Source organism: Sinocyclocheilus rhinocerous, unplaced genomic scaffold (assembly GCF_001515625.1).
Source record: "Sinocyclocheilus rhinocerous isolate Xijiao unplaced genomic scaffold, SAMN03320098_v1.1 scaffold185, whole genome shotgun sequence".
In the NCBI taxonomy this organism is placed as follows: Eukaryota; Metazoa; Chordata; class Actinopteri; order Cypriniformes; family Cyprinidae; genus Sinocyclocheilus; species Sinocyclocheilus rhinocerous.
In genome coordinates, this window is record NW_015662163.1 from 443,467 (window position 1) to 463,154 (window position 19,688).

A 19,688-nucleotide genomic window follows, 5' to 3' on the forward strand; every position below is an offset into this window, starting at 1 on the left:
TTTTTTTTTTTTTGCTTAGCTTCCACTTTTTCTGTACATATTTAACCTTACTCTCATTGTAGGTACAGTAAGCTTATAAGCAATTTTTCCATTATTGTAAGTTGGAAATATTTACAAAGAAAGTTGATACCAAAACCAAAATTATATACTTCAGCCATATTCCATTATATGGGGGGAAAAAAAGGTTTTATTGATTTTATTATTTGCCTTTTCACATTACAATAAATATTCAGTTCATTCATTAGATTAGAAATTGTTCCAATTGTCTGAGAAATCATATTATATCCACTAATAAATGTTAACTGCTTGTCTGAGTAATGGAGAGGTATTTATTGTTATTATTATTATTCCAAGGCTAAAAATAAAACTCAAATCTACAATCTTTCTTTTGACAATATCCTCTTTCTAAACAGAAAAATCTTTACTCAAGGCCAACTTATATGTTTAATGTCAAACATAAAGTGCCCATAAGCCGCTATTGTTCTCAATAAATATCCAATTGTACTCACTATAAGGAAACAAAATTGGAAACATCAAACAATATATATTACACGTCAGTAAGCAATACGGTTTTACAGTATTCTACAAAATACTTCCAGTTAGATAATATAAGTATCACTCCTATACTGTCACTATTGAGATGCTAGCATTTCATGACAAGCCAAAGTAATAGAAATTATGTCTAATACTGTACTTCGTAAACCATTCACAGCACACATGTTCAGACCTATGGCCAGGCTTGCTGCCCAAATAGTAATAATATACAGTATGTTATTACATAGCTTTTTTTTTTCATTTCTCTCAGGTTGCTTGTATTGGTTTGCGATTCCTCAGTCTCCGGGGGAATTTAGACTTGTATCGTTCTTTGTAGTTTCTGGAATGGTACCTTCTGACTGAGGCATTTTCATCTCTGCAAAAGATGCCAAGTAGTGTATCAGTAAAATACAATACAACTGTCGCAATGTGTGTCAAATACAGTGAAATCAATAATGACACTCACTCTTGCTGGAGATCCAAGTAAGAGCAAAACCGCACACACTTTTTATCTCTCTTGTCTGTGCACTGGCATCGTTCCACATCTCGTCTTAGACGCATTTGGAGTGAACCCACACCATAGGGAATGACCTGACTGAGAGAGAACAGTGGATATTTTAACAAACCTTTCCATTTTTAATATGGATTTAATAATCAAATTTAATAAATAACTCATCTAGACAAATGTTCTGCACCAAATATACTGTAGCCTATATAAATGTATGTTTTATGCACAATGTAGAACTCTTTTCAAATTCGTGAACAGAACCGCGAAAGCCTCGTGCTTCTTTGAATTTGCATTTTGACCAGGTGTGTAGATTCCTGTTTGTTTCAAATATAAAAGACGTCACACTTGTTTCACTTCCCAAGAGCCAGACTCTCAATCTTTGGTTTCTGGGTTGATTTTCACCGAAGGCAGTCTGCCTGTCCTGAGGTCTCCATGCGTGGGCCACATTAATGAGACCACACACTTAAATACAACCAGACACGTGCTTGTAGAGCGCACAGGTTACCAGCATCAGTCCCCAATAGATCTCAAATCTCTCTTTACCAAAGTGCTGTTCAAAGACATACAGAAATCAATGTGTCTGATGTACCTGGGCGTATCGACCCATACGATTCCTATGTGGCAAAAGTACACACATTCTTTGTCCTTCAGGTTTTCACAGGAGCAGCGTCTTTCACGACGGTGAGTGTGTGGAGTAGCTTTCACAGATGGACTTCTGTTTGCATGGGACCCTGGGACTGACAGATACAAAGAAAAGAACTTTAAACAACAGGTAACAAAAGAAACTATCAAAATCAGGACAAGACAATGTTACAAAAGATTTCTATTTCAAATAAATGTTTTTTTTTTTTTTTCTGTTGTATTCATTAAAGAATCCTAAAACTTTAATAGTAATAAGAAATGTTTTTGTGCACCAAATCAATATATTATAAAGATTTTTGTAGGATCACATGACCCTGAAGACATGAAGAAAATTCAACTTTTCTAAATTACATTTTAAAATATATTAAAACAGAAAACAGCTGTTTCAAATTGTAATAATATCTCACAATTTTTGCTATATTTTTAAATCAAATAATCTTCATAGTTGCAGTAAAAACAAATGGGGTAACACTATCAATGCAGCGTTCAGAAAGCTTAATTACAGCAATTCACTGATCCCCGTTTTAAGCCTAAGCCTAAGACTTTTTGCTTTGATGTGTTACACCTGAAACAAACCCTCAAAATTTGTCAAAATATTAGTCTTCATTTGATGATGTGAGACATAACATGTCTAAGCTGTTGCTGCTGTCTAAACAATTCAGCACTGTTGTGTCTTCGAGGTCCACTTTGTTTTAATCCTGAAGATTCCCATACAAATCCTGTTTTCGTGTAGCTTTGATCTCATAGGTTATCAGTTCAGAAGTGAATTGCCATGCAACAGTATTAATAATGATAAAAATCATGTTGACAAAAGAATAAAAATGAAGAAAAACTAAAAACAAAATGTCTTATGGTTGAGCTTCATTAAGGTTGCGGTGAATAAAAAGCCATGTGGACCATGTTTAAAGAAGACAGCAAATACGAATCTGTGGCCAACCACATTTTATGCCTCTAGGATTCCAGCAGCACGTGTAGATGCTACAAAGCAAACCACCACTACAGCTTCCGATGGTTGGGGTTTTTAAAGTTGAATCAAAAACAGATCTCAGGCTCATTTGCAACATGGTAACTCTTCAACAGACAAACAGATCTCAAAGGAAAAGAAAGACAAAAGAACAAGTATGATGGTATTTACATCAGGGTACTTTCAATTGCCGGAAAAGTTGGACGATGAATTCTTTTATGAAGCAAGATGGATGTCTCTGAGTTTTGTTCAGGATACATGGAAGAGGGGTATTAGCAGGACCCCAGTAACCGGAATGACTTCTAAGGTGCTCAGTCAAGCAAACAGGGCCTGAGGCTGTAAGGCTTTATAGAAAAGGATGAAATTGCATGCCCGGGTCTGGTGGAAAGTGATCTGGGAGTGATCACAGTGATCCATCACTATAACAAGGCTACGGGGGTCTATCCATAGAAGTTCGATGTGGAATACACAACAATTGGTCTGGCTTGGCTGGAAATCAGTTGTCATCCACATCCTGAAGGCGTCAGTTGAGGTTACCCGGTGAAGCATTGGGGTTAGTTTTCATATATCAGGTCAGGATAATTAATCACAGAGAAAAGCTGAGATGTGGAACTTGGAATTTGTTACAAATCCATTGGAATGTCTTCTTAAAATGCCTGACATAATTCACATACAACTGACTTTATACCATCCTACCCAAAATCATGAGAAAGACAATCAGGAAACATTTTCTTCATCCCTGTATTTTATCAGGCTAGACTTCACTAATTCGATACTGAGAGATTCGAGAAAGAGAGGACTGCCAAGGTGGATCAGCATAGAATTGTAAAAGACAAGCAAGGGATTACGTAAAATCGTAACCACCAACAGTGAACCAGACCATCTCACTCGAAGAAACAGCAACAGGTTTCCTGTTGTTAGCATTAACATGTTAGCAAGAAGATGTAAACCTTTACTAATCCCAAGTAGTTTGACTGCTGTTATTAAAATTCAAAGCTGTGATCATTTCTGTCCTGTAGGAGACTGGCCTTGAAACTCGAAACTACTGAGGAAAATGGTACTGTATTCCCAGCAATTAACTGCAATAACAGTACTTTGCTATACAGTATATTATCCTAGCCTAATACCCTAGTGTTTTGCACTGCATACCTGTACATCCAATGCTGAAACTAAAGAGCTCAACAACAAACCTTTCTGTTATGTTAAAAATTTGTATGCCAACTTTCAACGATGTCAATTGATTCAAGAAAATTTCCCTTGTAAAACAAAGAAATGATCATAGTCAAAGTTTCTGAAATTTCTCACTGCTTGAACTGTTTACAGAGACATCTTGCTCTGGCTATGAACTCTGCATGCTATTAAAATTAAGCCTACCCACAGCACAAAAGCTAGACCATTCTGAGGCAACCGTCGGTGATTTTGCACCACCATTAAGGAAGTTACATGTTCTGTGGTCCATAGAAGTGGTAGATGGCCTACACATGGCGAGTTTACACACTTACATGCTCAAATGGCTTAAGCAGCATTTTATGCCACATTTAACCCTAATTCAACTGTTCAGTCTACTATTGTATAACTAACTGCATATTGTGGTACTGGTGTTATGAAAAAAATTGATTATAGAAATCTATCAAAAAAATATTTAACTCACATTTTTGATAGATTTCTGTTATGTATTTTTTTCACCAGTCACAATCAAATCAAATATTTAGTATTTCTGTCACAATTTACACCAAACTTGTATGAATTTTATGTCTTCTGTGAAACACAAAAGAAGATATTTTTTAAGAATATTGGTAACCAAACCATTTCTCAAAAAATCTTCTTTTATGTTCCATAGAGGAAAGAAAGTCATACAGGCATGGATCAATGAGAGGGTGAGTAAATGTTTTTCTTTAAGCATTAACAGTAAATAGTTTGTCCCTTTTAAATTACAAGAATATATATCTGGTGTGAAAATACAGTTCACATGCCAAGAACAAAGTTGGCTTTTGCTAGATAAAATCGTATGTAAGCTAGATTAACATTTTTTCAGATAGGAAAATATTCACATAGTAGTTCAAGATTTGAACAGAAAGCCAAAATAATATATATAAGAAAGATGATAGTCATTTACCTTGTTGTTCCAATATGAAAACAACCACACTTATTAAGAATAAGAAGGAAAAATCCATAATGCTTCTTTCCAAAGATGTTCAGAACATTAATTGGCAAGCCTGTCTCCTGGATGTCTATCCACAGGAAGAGAGGAAAGCTGTGAGGGGAGAGAGAGCAGGTTGTGGAGTTTCTCAGAAACTTCTGCCACTCTCTAAACACCTCCAGCCTACCACACCCTCCTCCCCCATCTCCCTCTTTGGATCAGCCTGCCAAGTTGTTCTTCACAATGCTAAGGACAGGTGTTTGACAAGACTCATTGTATGCTAGTGTCAGTGGGAGAGAGAGAGGGAGAGATTGTACTCTTTGTTTGGATAGATGTTCTAAATCCAGTGGAAACATTTGTGAAATAAGGTATCTCAACATTGTCTGTTTCTATCAAGTGCTTCCTTCCAACATGGTCAGAGGTGCATCAAAGATTATAAACGGATGGATTGAGTTCCACTTCATGGGTGAGCTGGCATCTCATGGGAATTTTTGCGCACTCTTGTTTTTTCCTTCCTGATGCTATGTTAGGAATGGAGGCTTGAAGAACAAAGTCAAAACTACAGCCTGGAGAGGAAACCCATCTTTTTCAAAGTAGAAAGCCTAGACAGACCAGGTCTTTTTCCCAAACCAAGGGAAGCCCATTGTGGTAAACCTCCATCTTAATTAAAACAATAAAAAGCCAATTGAAACATCTCAATGTAAGCATCAGCGTGCCAGACTCTCTTAACTGTGGAGGGTTCCTCTAACTGGTTAAACATTGTCTGCAGTTCAGAAACAGTTCTTGCTCTCATTTTTGGCAATTCCTTCCATAATCATCTCAAATTTGGTGAAAATTCGTGTGACAAGATCCACTGCACAAACAGCCTAAGAGATATGAACTGTGGCGTGAAAGTTGTTGAGAATGGTCCTCAATGGGGCCTGTCATTTAATCACAAGGGGGGCAAAGTGATGTATTCTATGCAGCACCACAGGGGTTAGGTTTTTTTTTTTCCCACCCGTACTTCTATTTAGCTCACTTTTTGACTTCTCATTAGTACAGATTAGGCTTAGTTTTGCATTCAGGAGAGATAATTAAAGGCTGGGCACAACACAAAACAACATATTTGGTCACAGAGCCCCTGGCTACAGCAATTAGATCTGTGAGGTGAGGTGCTGTGGAGGAGGAAGGAGAACTTCAGAGCTCCAAACGGCTTCTTCCTGCAGCTGTGGGAGAGACATAATGAACAGTTTGACAGACTGTCTGAAAAAATGCTCATGCTTCTGAAATTGAACTGTGAACTATGGGACACAGCCCCACTACTGTATATGCAAGTTCAACTGATACTTTAATGTGAATTCAATCTAAGTGTTGTTTTTTCTTTTATTCAAGACAATATTACAGGCTTGATCTTTGGCAGAGGACAACAGTGCGAGGAATTTTTTTTTGAATTCTTTGTGCCAGTCTTTGTCGCATTTCATATCACATTACGTTAACGCTTTATGTTTTTATTTGATAAAAAAAAAGTTTTATCTTTTGTAGCAATGTAAACGTGCTGAGTAAGTGATTATTAAACTAATAAAATAGTGAGACTTTGGCTAACTGCTCAAAGTGTCAAATGGCATGCAGAATCGCTGACTAAATCAATCAGTAAATCAATAACTTTTCTGTTTTCACAGAACACTGACCCCTATACGAGAAGAAGGCTTTATAAACTTTTCAACAGAATTATTATTAGCTTGCCAAGCAAGCCTGAAACAATCTGTTCATGATTATCCATCCTAGAGCCAGCAAATGCATTAAAAGTAAAATATTATTGAGAGAAGACAATGATTAAGCTAGACTATCTCTTAAAATACTTTTGCTCCTGAAAACCAGTACCTTCATATGCACAGGTGCAGTGTTTTACACACTCCCCTGGACTTTCACTGACCCTCAGCTGCACTTCCTCCTTTTTTATTTTTGCAGGATTCGACCACATTACCTGCTGAGGTATGCATCAATGATCAACAATTACTTGTTTCAACCAGACTCTTAATTTCCATTCTTTATCTTTGTAAGACTAATAAGAGTCGTCACTTGTGTATGTTATGACATGTACAGTTATGCTACATATTAACTTTAACATCAACACACACGCACGCACGCACGCACGCACACACACACACGCACAATGAAATTATATTTTTAAAGAATTTTATTGGTGTATCGAAATGAATTCATTTCAGTTTCGTAAATCATGTTTTGCATACGCATACAGATACTGCTTAAAAATTATTATTAAAAATAATCAACGATTTCAGACATTAGGCATGGGCAGTGAACGTGAAATCACTTCCTACAATGGGCGTTGTTCAGCCCCGACAAAACGTTGCAAAACATTTTTTTAATTGGAAACGGTGGTGCGTTGAACACCCTGTTCTGATGACGCAAGAATTGCAACTATGGCAGCTGAGAAGGCCATTCTTTGTGTTTTTTTGAAGAATTTTCGGAGCCTGATGAAATCGGTATAAATATGTTTAATACTGCAAAATACACTGGATGTTACAGTCACTGCCCTTGCCGTCCAGAGTAAAAGACACATTTGTAAACGACTTTACTTGGACCCATTGTGCGAGCTGTCTTTTAAATACCGTGTGGTTTATATACGTTGCTGCTGATTGGGCTGACATTTTTGACACACCCACCAAACAAGAGAAAACTTTTTTCAAACCCTGTTGCACACCGTTTCCAGGAAACATGTCGTTCAACCCGGAAACCATAGCAAAACGTTGCGCACCGGTTTGAGCTTGAACGTGCCCCAGGTTTAACAGAAAAAAAAGGTACTCTATGACTCCACCTAGTGTTCAGATATGGGGTTTGGTGTCCAAACTACAAGCTTGTTACTAGGCGTACAGTATTTGTAAAGGTAGGTATCTTAATCAAACGAAAATGAGTAAATTTTGAAATTTTGTTTCACCTGTTGGTCAGCACAATGGATAAAAAGGTTGTCTCGCGTTTTTCCCTGTTTAAAGAAGGTGAGAGATTCCCGTGCAAAGCAACATTTCGGAGTGAGACAGAGCTTCAGTGTTTTACCTAAACTATTTGGAAAGCCCAGTCTTACATAAAAGCAGGTTTGGTTAATGCCCACATGAATTTAAACTGCAGTGGGCATAAACCATGTAGGTAAATATGTACATTAACTGTGGTAACTCAGCTTATGTTTATATTGTGTAATAAAACATGCAGTCCCATCACTTGCTGTCATGACCCATATAGTTATTTAGATCTTCATTAACTTTCTGTCTTACAGCATATTACACACATATTATAATGTTATATTTATCTTCAGGCGCTAGTGTGCGTTAATTACTGATTTAAAGACACGTTCTTTATTTAATTTGTGTACATATACAGCAACAATATAGTTTAAGTAAAAAGCTCTGATGATGACTGGCTAACTGTACATTATGCTTTACATTAACTGTATACTTTTGTAAAATAAGTAATATTACATTACAAATACAGCCTAAGTCTGTTGTGATTTCCTGGGATTAGATTCTTTGTGCTGGATTTTTGGATTTCAGTTCTGAACTTCTGAATAATTACAAAGGTTTTTAAAGAATCATAAGTTAAGACTAAGGTTTTTACTGTTTTGTCAGAAACGATGTACTGTAAATAAATGCAAAAATGCATCAGCCTGTCACAGGTCAGGAAGTGCTACTGCTTTCTTCTTTCCAAAGTGAAACATAATGTATGAGCACATGGCAGTCTTACTGAAAGTGCTGCTAACACAGGTCTACCACATCCTGTCTCATGTTCTAGCGCTGGGCTTGGACACACATTCTCAGGGAAATTAAATGTGATTTATTGCTGATTATCCCAGCTGGAAACCTGGGAGCCGGATGCATAGAATAAAATAAGCTTGGTGTCATTTTTATTTTTTCAATCTGAGACACTTTCTTACTGAAAACCACACATTTTATCTTTGATTGCAGAGTGAATGCTGTTCCATACGGGCCTGTTGGGTGACTGTTCCAGACAGCACTAATGGAGAGGTGGTGACTTTTATAGGAAGTTGCTTTTGAGAGGGTGTCAGCCATCATTTTGATCCCAGATAGCATGAGAGCTTGTCAGGTACCGATTTGTCTGCTTTATACTAAGAACTTCTTGAACTTTTCAAACCTAATGAAGGTTCACTACAGCCTTGGGGCCAATAATTTGTTTGACGTTTAACCAAAACTTTCTTTAAAGAGAGAGCTCACCCTAAAATGAATATTTTTAGTTTTTAGTTCTCAACTATGTGACTTTCTTTCACTGACCTCAAAAAGAGATTTTATTTATACTTTTTTTGTACACTGAAAGTGAATGATAATCAGAGGCTAAAGCATCAAGAATGGCAAAAAATAAAATTAAAACAATAACAGTACCATAACAGTATTCCATAATAACTGGGCATATGGTAAGCTTCTATGAGGAACAGAATGAAATTTAAGAAACTTTACAGCCCCTGGTCACCATACACTTTCATTGTATGAAAAAGAACAGCTTATACATTCTGCTAAACATCTCTATTTGGTTTCCACAGTTATGTTTATAACGATATGACATTCATAAATGATAACAGAATTTTTTTGGGTTGAATGCGTAAAAATTGTTTTTCAAAATCGTAAATGGAACAAAGATTATTGAGGTAAGTTTTACAAGAAAATACTATTCAGTCTTTCCGTTTCAAAATTGTAAACACACATATTTTTAGTGTATTACAAAATGACATGTCATAATTCTAATTTATAGTGAAATGAAAATAGCACCTGTATACATCCCTCTGCATCCATCCACTAAAGCTGCTAACGAGTTCATGGATGCTTTAATTTGTGAAATGTGACAATCTGTACATCAGCATTTTAATTGTTCTGATAAATCCATAAAACCACTTATGGAGCATATGAATGAGATAAGACAACAAAACTAATTAAAGGTTAGGCAGAAGATAATTATGTTATTTTTGAGCTGAATCACAGTAATTACGCAACCAGAAAAACATACGTTGGTCAACTGCATCTTGAAATACCGAAAAGATTTTGAGGCTATATTTAGATAATTGGGCTCTTTAAGAGTTATTGGCCAATTACTCTGAGGGGAAACATTGGAAGTAGTGGTTACAAATGCAAATTTTGTCTAATGACTTACCTCTCTAGATTTTTTCTTTGTATGTATATATATATATATATATATATATATATGTGTGTGTGTGTGTGTTGCTTAAAACACACACACAGGCAATAATAGACAAACTTAACAAAAATTAGTTTTAACTCCTGTTCATACAACAAAACCTCACATAATTATTACAATATCTGAAAAAGAATATATGCAGTTTACTGTAAACAGCATGCTAAATATTTTTACACTGTGCTAAAAAAGTGCAATTGGCAGTTTGCAATTTATGAGACCATCAGTGTACAGCAAGATGACGACAAATCGTTCTAATTATAATGGACTATCAGAGGGTGGGCAGCCCTACAGTGCTCAACTGGATCAAAATGCGTCAGCTCTGCAAGAACAGTACTCTGTGTCTGCCATGGCTTACTGGGTATGCCTTGGCTGAAGGCAGCCTGAGAGCCACTTAATAACAGCGAAGAACAGATTTTTCACCATATGCCATGCAGGTCTTGCTGGGCTCGCATCTACCCCTACTATTCTACTGCCTGCCTGATCACTTCCTCCCTGCCACCGTACATTACACGTCTCTATTCCGCTCGAGTGTGGAATCATATGTCCATAATGTACAAGATACAATCAAAGGCAAACCTCCAGAAGAAGATTAGGCACAGCTAAACATCCTCTCCTGGCTCCTGCCCTGCGAAAACATGACACCTTTGAGGCCATCGGTGGAATGATTTAGAGTTCTGCATTAATGGTTCTCCTGCGCTTGGCCGGACTCCTGCTCTGTCTCCTTGGCCCTAGTCTATGGATGGAAAGTAACCTCTCTGTACAGTATGTACCTGCACGCCTACAGCTTTTCCACAAGCCACCAAAGCAAAACTGATGTTGTTCTTTCCCCAAGTGTTTCCAAATGAATCACTTTTAAAGGTGGCAGCGGTGATCGCAGTTTAAACTCCTCTGACTAGAAAGCAGCTTTCCTCTGTCTCATCCTTCCTTCTGATGTTTTTTTTATTGAACTTTTTAACTTTATTTTCTCAGGAGACTGCCACACTTCATTCAGCATTCAGCATGCCATTGAACTATGTAGCAACGATATTAACATAATGGGAAGTCTGCAATGTGTTGAAAATACAAACCAATCAGGGTTTGAAGCAATGCAATAGAAGAACCCTTTTGGGTGGCCCAAATAACCTTTCTGTTAACGGTTCTTAAAAGAACCATTTTTTTTCTTAGTGTAAAGAACATTTCAATAATCTGAAGAAACTTTTCCCACTGGAATGGCAATGGAAATGTTCCAATGAATTTGTCTTTCACCCCACCCTGTTTTAACATCTCCCGTGGATAATAGAGCTGACAGTACAGCAATTCAGTGACTTACAAGCGAAAAGGCTACAAAGTCATCTTGCACTATATGACAGTAACATTCCATCAGCTGAACACATGATACATGTCAGCAGAGAAGCAATTAGTTAACACAGCAAGAAAATCTCTGAGGAAGTACTTCCATGATAAGAGAGAGAGAGAGAAAAATGGGAAAGTTTTACAAAAGCCCTTCAGCCCAAGAGAATGCTGGAGGGAACAGACCGTAAACAGTGCTATAAGTCTGACTTTGAGACCGTCGCTGTCTCCTTTACATCTGCTTCTTATTATGACTCAGAAGTTCCAGCCAAGCCATACATGTTGGCCCTCTCAATAAACAGAGAGGCCCAGCCAAGTATGGTCAGTATGGTGAACCACATCACCTAATGATCCACTCCTTTAGTGCTTACTATATCTTATTTACAGGTACAGTATGTGCCTTAATGACCACTGATAGCAAACATAGACACAAGTTGCCTGTCTGCATTTGATCACTGGCATATTTCATACCTGATACCTTGATTTATAGTTCAGGCCAGTATACTGTAGCTAGGTAATGATGTTGATTTTAAAAAATGTATTAAAAAAATAATAATAATGAATAAAAATAAATGCAAATATTTTGGACCCTGTTTTTATCTTTTAAATATATTATTATTTTTATTCATTTTAATTTGTATTTTGTAATGTACCAAGTTAGAAGGCTATCTGTGTAATTTACAGTACTTGTTGAGAGAGAATTATCATTAAGTCTGTTATGCTTATCAAGGCTACATATTATTACAATATAAGCTGTTATATGTTTTAAAATGTAATTTATTTCTGTAATGCATAGCAGTGTATCTTCAGCATTATTACTCCAGTCTTCAGTGTCACATGTACCTTCAGAAATCATTTTAATATGCTAATTCTGTGCTCAAATACATTTCTTATTGTTATCAGTGTTGTGCTGCTTAACATGTTTGTGGAAACTGTGATAAAAAAAATTTTTTTAAAATTCTTTAATGAGTACAGAATTCAAAAGAACTGAATTTATTTGAAATAAAAATAAACATGTTTTTATTTTGAATTTTAAGCATCCTTTCTAAATAAAAGTATCAGAAAAAATAGTAGATCTGACAAACATTAACAAGTTAAAAATTGCAAGCTATGCATTTTTAAAACATTAAAGGTATGTCTGTTCTGCGTTGTACTGTTCATGTACAGTATAGGAAAAAACTAATTTCAGTCCTAAACCAACAGATGGCAGTATGTCTTAAAGAAAAGATCAGGATGCAGACTTTGTTTTACACACACTGTAACAATATAGCATGTGGCTATGACATACTGCCGATGTGAGAAGTTTGAAAATGCACTAAATTTAGCTTGAGACCTGTCAGTAAGTTTCTATAGAATTCTCTCCAGACGTGATCTTTTTATGCTCAGGGTCTATCAGAGATGACATCCGGTCACCTCCAGCAGGACAGGCGCGGCTGTCGCCCATGAATAAAACTGTGTAGAAACATTGACTACACATGGAAAATGTGGGCTGTGGTTTTCTTTTCTTCTTGGCAAGAGACTGCCTTAGTTAAAAAAATAAAAAATAAATGTTTAACTGTTCCAAACATATGTTCCCATGGATGGTCCCCACAACCTATGTGCAGACCTAACATACTAATAATCAATCATTTTCTCCACATTCAATCTGTATAGAGGTGGTTTAGATATAAAACAGCAGAGGAAAATATGTCATTCTGGTTAAATAGATCACAAACATTTATTGTAGCTCGTGTGTACCAGTTAATTCTAATCTGCATCAGTTTGAACAAGGCTGCTGCTATTTGTTGAGACTTTAAAAGTGCTATTATGGGTGGTATTGCCAGTGGTATCTGTGCACTTGTATAGAATTCTGCTACACTCATTTTTATGCCAGCAATTGAGTTTCTGCTTGTCGTGTGTACCAGTTAATTCTAATCTGCATCAGTTTGAACAAGGCTGCTGCTATTTGTTGAGACTTAAAAGTGCTATTATGGGTGGTATTGCCAGTGGTATCTGTGCACTTGTATAGAATTCTGCTACACTCATTTTTATGCCAGCAATTGAGTTTCTGCTTGCACTGTCAAAAATATTGTTGCATAAGACTGTATTGTGCAATCATTCTATATAGGGAAGCGTGGGAAACGGTTCATTAATAGGGAGGAGGCCATGTCACATTTCTTAAAAAAATTCACAGAGTTCCTCACATTGTTCAGGAAGTGCAATTCCATTCTTAAGTTAAACAGTAATGGCTACGTCATATTACACCACATAGTTAATGATGAACGGATGACATCTTATTTTGAGAATAATCAAGAATGGTAAACAAAGGAAAACCTGCCTAACACTAATGATAACAGTACTGATTTTCAGAAGTACTGTGCTATTGACATAGTTTCCCCCTGTAATATGTGCACTTGATCAGTTTTTGGATGATGTGGTAAAAGGTTAATCTGCTGACAAACGGCCTTAATAACTATTTGCCAGACATGAAGATTTTTCAGGAGCACACTGCTTCTGATACAACAATGTATTTCTAATCAGAGAGGCTCAGCATCCATGTTAGTTGATGTGAAATGTTAAATGTACAAGTTTTGTGCAAAATGTGTTAGCCAGTTCTGATGTTGTATAAGATGATGATGATGAAATTTGTATGGACCAAAAGTTGTGTGTGTAGATTGGTAGGAAAATATTGTAGGTTCAAGATCAACCTTCCTTTAATACTAAAACTAAATTTTGTCTTTTAAAAAATGCGATTTTGAGTATGCAAATGTTCACATCAGTGATTATTAGAAGTTTACAACTACTTTTCTTACTGTTTAGATTAAAAACAAGTTTAAAAGACTGATAAGACTGTTAAAAAATAAATGAAAGCAAGAAGATTGATGGGTTGATCTAATTGGTAGATGCACAAAAGATGTCACATCAACCTATTTGTGTCAACGTGTATTAACATTGTGGTGATACAGTTTTCATGTACAGTCAGGCAGAACTACTAAAATTAGCAATGCAAGATGTCTTTGTGTACTGACAGATTCAATCTGATTGTGTATCTGATCCTTTTCAAATTCTTCTTTTTGTCCTCTCCTTTCCTCACCCCTCTTTTTACATAAGTTGAAAGAGAATTTGAGCATTATTTTGTGCCAGTTTCCTGGAAAAGTAGAGAAGCATTAAAACACCACGGACATGCAAAGTTACCATAGTTGTATTTATTTGAAAACAGCAATCTGTATTTTTTTTTTTCACCTGTGCTGTGATTCGTCAAAACTGATATTGTACATATTGGTTTTCCACTGAAAATCACAAAGTTACCCTTTTTATTTTTATTATTTTTAATTGTGTTTGTCTTTTATTCTTTTTGTTTGTTTCAATACAATGATTTGTGCTTTTGATACCTTAGGTTTGAAAGACATGTTAATACAGTTAAGTGGATAGCAGGGACTACCGACAAAAATGTCAAAGGAGTCAATTACATAGATCATATACACACAATACAAAATACAGATATACACACAAGTGCACTGGCTCCATACTCCAGTTCAGTTAGGTTGCTTCAACTCAAAACATATTCCAAAAAAAAAGAAAAATTTGTATTTCCAATCCCAGTTCTAAAAGTGATATAATTTGGGATTCGTTAGGAAGGTTTAGGAAACATAAGGTGCATTTTAGGAGTTCTCAGTATTGGAGTTTTTGTATGTACATTTATAAAAGTGTTTAAGGACTGATGACGTGGCCCTTGACGAACTCCATCAATGTGTGAATATGTACGGCTATGAGAGTATACAGAACCATAGGCATCCGATATTTACATCTGTTGGAATGTTCCCCATACTAATCATCAACAAGTCAAGTACTTCAAGCAACATAATTCACAGAAGATCAAAATACCTTTCACATCTACCTCAATAAGTGGTGGAGGAAATGCAGAAGTGCGAAAGTTGATTCACTTAATGCTTAACAGTTCTACATTTAAAATGTGAACGGTGAAATCACAACTAGTGTAGCCTACCAGCCAATAGGAAAGAGAAGGGTACAAGCACTTAGAACCAACTACCATACTGTATGTGGGTGTCAATCTAAAACATGTGCAGATATATCGTTTTTCTGTATACTAGGTATATAAACATTTACTTAAATTATATAGAATTCTAAATAAAGCGAGTTTACTGAAAAGTATATGCACACATACTTCTAAATATATAAAGCCATAATTACATGTACATAATTTTTTGCTCTAATTATGCAATAGCAAAACCCATGCTTTACATAGAAAAGGCATCCACAGCATTAAGAAAAATGTACAATTTATGAAACATGATACAATAAATAGTATTATAGAATCGCTGCTGTACACAAAAGCCATTTAATTTCACACGTATAAAAATATGTTTTAGTGCAACCTTACATGTATTGATACTTCACATCGTTCAGACCGAAAGTGTCCAAAAAGACGGTAAATTGCATTTGTTACAAAGCGGGATACACAAAACTCGATATATATTTACGTCTTCCTGTTTAATGCTTATAAGAATATAAGCAAAAAGTAAAGAAAAGGCACACACATCTGTACATTTTTTAAAAGTACCAGACAAAGTCCATAAGCAATTTTGGTCAGGCTCATATATAAGTTAACACATATATATTTAGATATATGTATATTCTTTGAAACTTTAAATAAGAAAGTAATTATAGTTGAGATAGCAAACCGTGTTATAAAAGGCATGCTATACATGTACATTAAAACCACTGAATCAGACTGATTTTCTGTGTGTACATGGATGTACATGTGTAAATATAAAATGTGTGAGCGTAATTTACCACTCTCCCTTCGACCTTGTTCACCTGTTGTTAATAGCGTCTTTTAAATCTTTGCCTTTCTTTATGGTCGCTGGCCTCTCTCCACGGCCTTGTTGGCCAGACGCTCGCTCTGCCATCTCTGTGTTGTAGAGAGTGGGATGGCTTGCTGTGGGAGTCTTTGATGTGGCAGACACTCTGCTCTCTGCTCTGGAGTGTAGGGGGTGACTGATCTCTGAGCTGCAATAGTGCTGCGCTCTCGGTGCGCAGTCTTGCTGAGCTGCGGGTGAATGAGATAATGTGTGCTGATGGTAAAGATCAATTGGAACTGTCGATTTTTCTGGATTTTCTTCGGAGGCGATGCACAGCGAGGCGATCGCCTTAGTGCACGTTTGGATGCACTCTTCCTGCTTGCTCTCCATGTCAGTGCTGTCCTCTCGTGACCTTTGTGAGGAAGGTGATGCAGCCTTGGGGGACATGGATTTTTCGTGGGACTGGGGTGAGTCTTCTGGGCCTCTGCTGGTGGACCCTCTACCCTCGGAAAGGTGGAAGGACACCTCGCTGGTGCTGGACTCCTCCGAAGTGCTCTTCTGCAGGGGAAAGCGTGTGGGGTGGGCATGACCAGTGACAGAAGTGGGCACAGAATGTACCATCTGGATGCCGCCAATGGGTATCATGGAGAACGGAGTGCGGATCTGTTGCTGGGAGTGCAGGGGAAGGTGGCTAAATAATCCCTGGTGGACATTGGGGCCATCTGCATTGCGAGCCTCCCCTTGAAGATGCGATGTCTTTCGCTGGTCCTAAACAGTTGGAAGATATGGTTAATTTACATGACAAAATATTCCTGGAAAATCGTAAAGGCAGTGTTTAAATAAATCATTGTGAAGCTAAATACACCTTAGGTGATAAGATTAGCAAATAATTCTTGAAATACTTGTCAGTTATTCTGCTTATCTGGGGCTTGTTTCTCAGTTATTTAAACTGGACCTCTTGGAAAGTTTGGAAAATTTAACAAGACCGCAACGAACAAAAACAACAGTTGCCAGTAAAAAAGGGCCAAGCTTACATAATAGACCTTGCTCATTTATCTTATTATCCCCCTAGCTCTATGGTAACAAGCCAGGTAGCAGTGAAATGAATTACTGTACTGCATACACTGTATAGGCACTGCAGTTATCCACTTTCTCCAGGGAGTTCTTAATTAACTAGTATACAATGTAAATTGAAATGCTCCATTCTGTTGTATGATGGCAATTTGTTTGTTAGAGACATTAACTGACTACCACTGCAATTTACTTGTCCAAACTTGTATACTTGAGCATAGTATACTTTATTAAGGATCCAACATACTGTATGCTGGCTATTGCCTTTCCTCTGGCATATCGTTATTATTACTCTTCACTTTGAACAACAATGACTTTTTATTCCTTAACTCACCAAACCTAGCACGCATGTAAAGAATGCAGGCTGTGTAATTTTAAGATGGACTCGATATGGTTGCCTAGCTAGTGAACTGTTTACAGCTATATTAATTTTGATTTGTTTTAGAAAAGTTAATAATGACTGGAGATATAAAGTTTTAACTGTTTATGAGGGAAATATAACTTACCAGCTCCAGCTCTGCATGGCTTTTGGTCTTTTGGCTTAATGATATCATCTCTGCATGTGGGCTGGGGTTGTGCGCCCATGGGCCGATTTGATAATGGAGACCCCTCCTGGGGGACACAGGTCTGATCATGCCCCTACGGCTTCTGGGAGAAAGTCTGCCTGAGAGATCCCTTCCTGGGGATGTCGGCCGTCCTGTCTGGGAGATGGGAGAGAGATGTCTTCTTGGAGAAAGGTCCCTCCTCGGTGACAGATCCCTTCTATAAACATCCCGCCTGGGGGAGATATGCCTAAGGGGAGACGCTTCTCGCCTCGGTGACAAACGACCACGTGGGGAGAGGTCCCTTCGAGGGGACAGATATCGCCTAGAGGAAGGTGAGCTTTCTCGCAGAGGGGAGGAATCACAGCCGGGTGAAGACAGACGGGAGCAGAAGTCAAAGGAGGATGAGCTGTGTTCCGGAGAGAGAGCCAGGTCTTCATCCATAGAGCTAGGCACATCCAGTCTGTTTTTGTGATCTTCACCCAGAGCCCCTTGAAGGAGCTTCTGGTATTCAGCCATCTGGGCCTCTCCAGCTTTCTCACTGGGTACCATGAGTTGGGTGATCTGAATACTGGGCAGACTAGTGAAATAAGTGAAAAGAGGCTGTTTGGAGACAGAGGCCAGAGGCTCTGGTGTGGATTCTTGTGAAGCGGCGACTGCAGTGATGGAGAGCGAGGGGATGGCACATGGCTGTGGACTTGTGCTTCGGGACCGTGTCTTCGGCGTTGAATCACCATCATACTCGTCATCGTCATCCTCATCTTCATCAACTTCATCACCATCCTCTTCAGCACCCTCCGAGTCATCAGCGTCAGAGAATTGGTGCTCTGCCATTATCTCTGACATGCCAATCTTTTCTGATGCTCTTTGGACCTCCTCAGTGGTGTCTGGAAAAAAGTACAATAACACATTTTCTCAATAGACTTTCACTGGTTAATCAACATTGTTTGAGGTGTCTTAATAGCAAGTTGTGTTTATTTTATTCCTAAATATCAGTTGGCCTTGAAAGGTTGCTGGGTTTCTTTGTCTCCCTTTGATAGAACATGCAATCACAATGGGGGAATTTTTTTATTTATTTAGAAATATTTTTAACACTGGCAGTAGAAGGTTTCTGTTTTTAATTAGGCAAATTTTCCTGTACTGGTACTACTTCCAGATGCCAACATATATTGCAATATTGGCTCCTCTAAATAAAATGTATCCAGAATCTGAATCATACCTGCTTCAGTGTTAATTTCGTCAACGAAGACGACGAGGAAAAATATTCGTTAACGAACATTTTTTGACTAAGACAAGACGTTGACGAGCTAAAACTAATATCTGATGATAAAAACTATGACGAAATTAATGCCGCGTCTTCGTTAAGACGAGACGGGACTATAATGTTATTTGAGGACTACCGGACATACAAAATACATCGTATAGGCTACTGTCTTGTCCTTCAAAATGTGCGTCCCAGTCATTGGATTGCAATCGGATAAGGGGCGTTTGCATTCTTTGTCTCCCTTTGATAGAACATGCAATCACAATGGGGGAATTTTTTTATTTATTTAGAAATATTTTTAACACTGGCAGTAGAAGGTTTCTGTTTTTAATTAGGCAAATTTTCCTGTACTGGTACTACTTCCAGATGCCAACATATATTGCAATATTGGCTCCTCTAAATAAAATGTATCCAGAATCTGAATCATACCTGCTTCAGTGTTAATTTCGTCAACGAAGACGACGAGGAAAAATATTCGTTAACGAACATTTTTTGACTAAGACAAGACGTTGACGAGCTAAAACTAATATCTGATGATAAAAACTATGACGAAATTAATGCCGCGTCTTCGTTAAGACGAGATGGGACTATAATGTTATTTGAGGACTACCGGACATACAAAATACATCGTATAGGCTACAGTCTTGTCCTTCAAAATGTGCGTCCCAGTCATTGGATTGCAATCGGATAAGGGGC

At 37.4% G+C, this 19,688-nt stretch overlaps 2 protein-coding genes across 5 annotated transcripts in view; both read right to left on the reverse strand.

Moving 5' to 3' along the window:
• Window positions 1-801: 801 nt before the first annotated feature.
• LOC107727565 (endothelin-2) lies at window positions 802-4,950 on the reverse strand. Its single transcript, XM_016537464.1, has 4 exons — window positions 4,765-4,950; window positions 1,632-1,779; window positions 1,001-1,129; window positions 802-910 (listed from the first exon to the last, which is right to left on the reverse strand). Exons 1-4 carry the CDS (start codon window positions 4,820-4,822, stop codon window positions 802-804), a joined length of 444 nt encoding a protein of 147 aa, XP_016392950.1. The 5' UTR covers window positions 4,823-4,950.
• A 9,730-nt stretch (window positions 4,951-14,680) lies between these two features.
• hivep2a (HIVEP zinc finger 2a) overlaps window positions 14,681-19,688 on the reverse strand; it is an 80,347-nt gene continuing 75,339 nt past the window's right edge. For all 4 annotated transcript variants that reach the window (XM_016537503.1, XM_016537502.1, XM_016537501.1 and 1 more), the window contains 2 exons: window positions 17,693-18,615; window positions 14,681-16,883 (listed from right to left, as the gene is read on the reverse strand). In XM_016537503.1, the coding sequence (XP_016392989.1) occupies window positions 16,128-16,883; window positions 17,693-18,615 (1,679 nt within the window). In that variant the 3' untranslated portion in view covers window positions 14,681-16,127. The remainder of the gene's footprint in view (window positions 16,884-17,692; window positions 18,616-19,688) is intronic.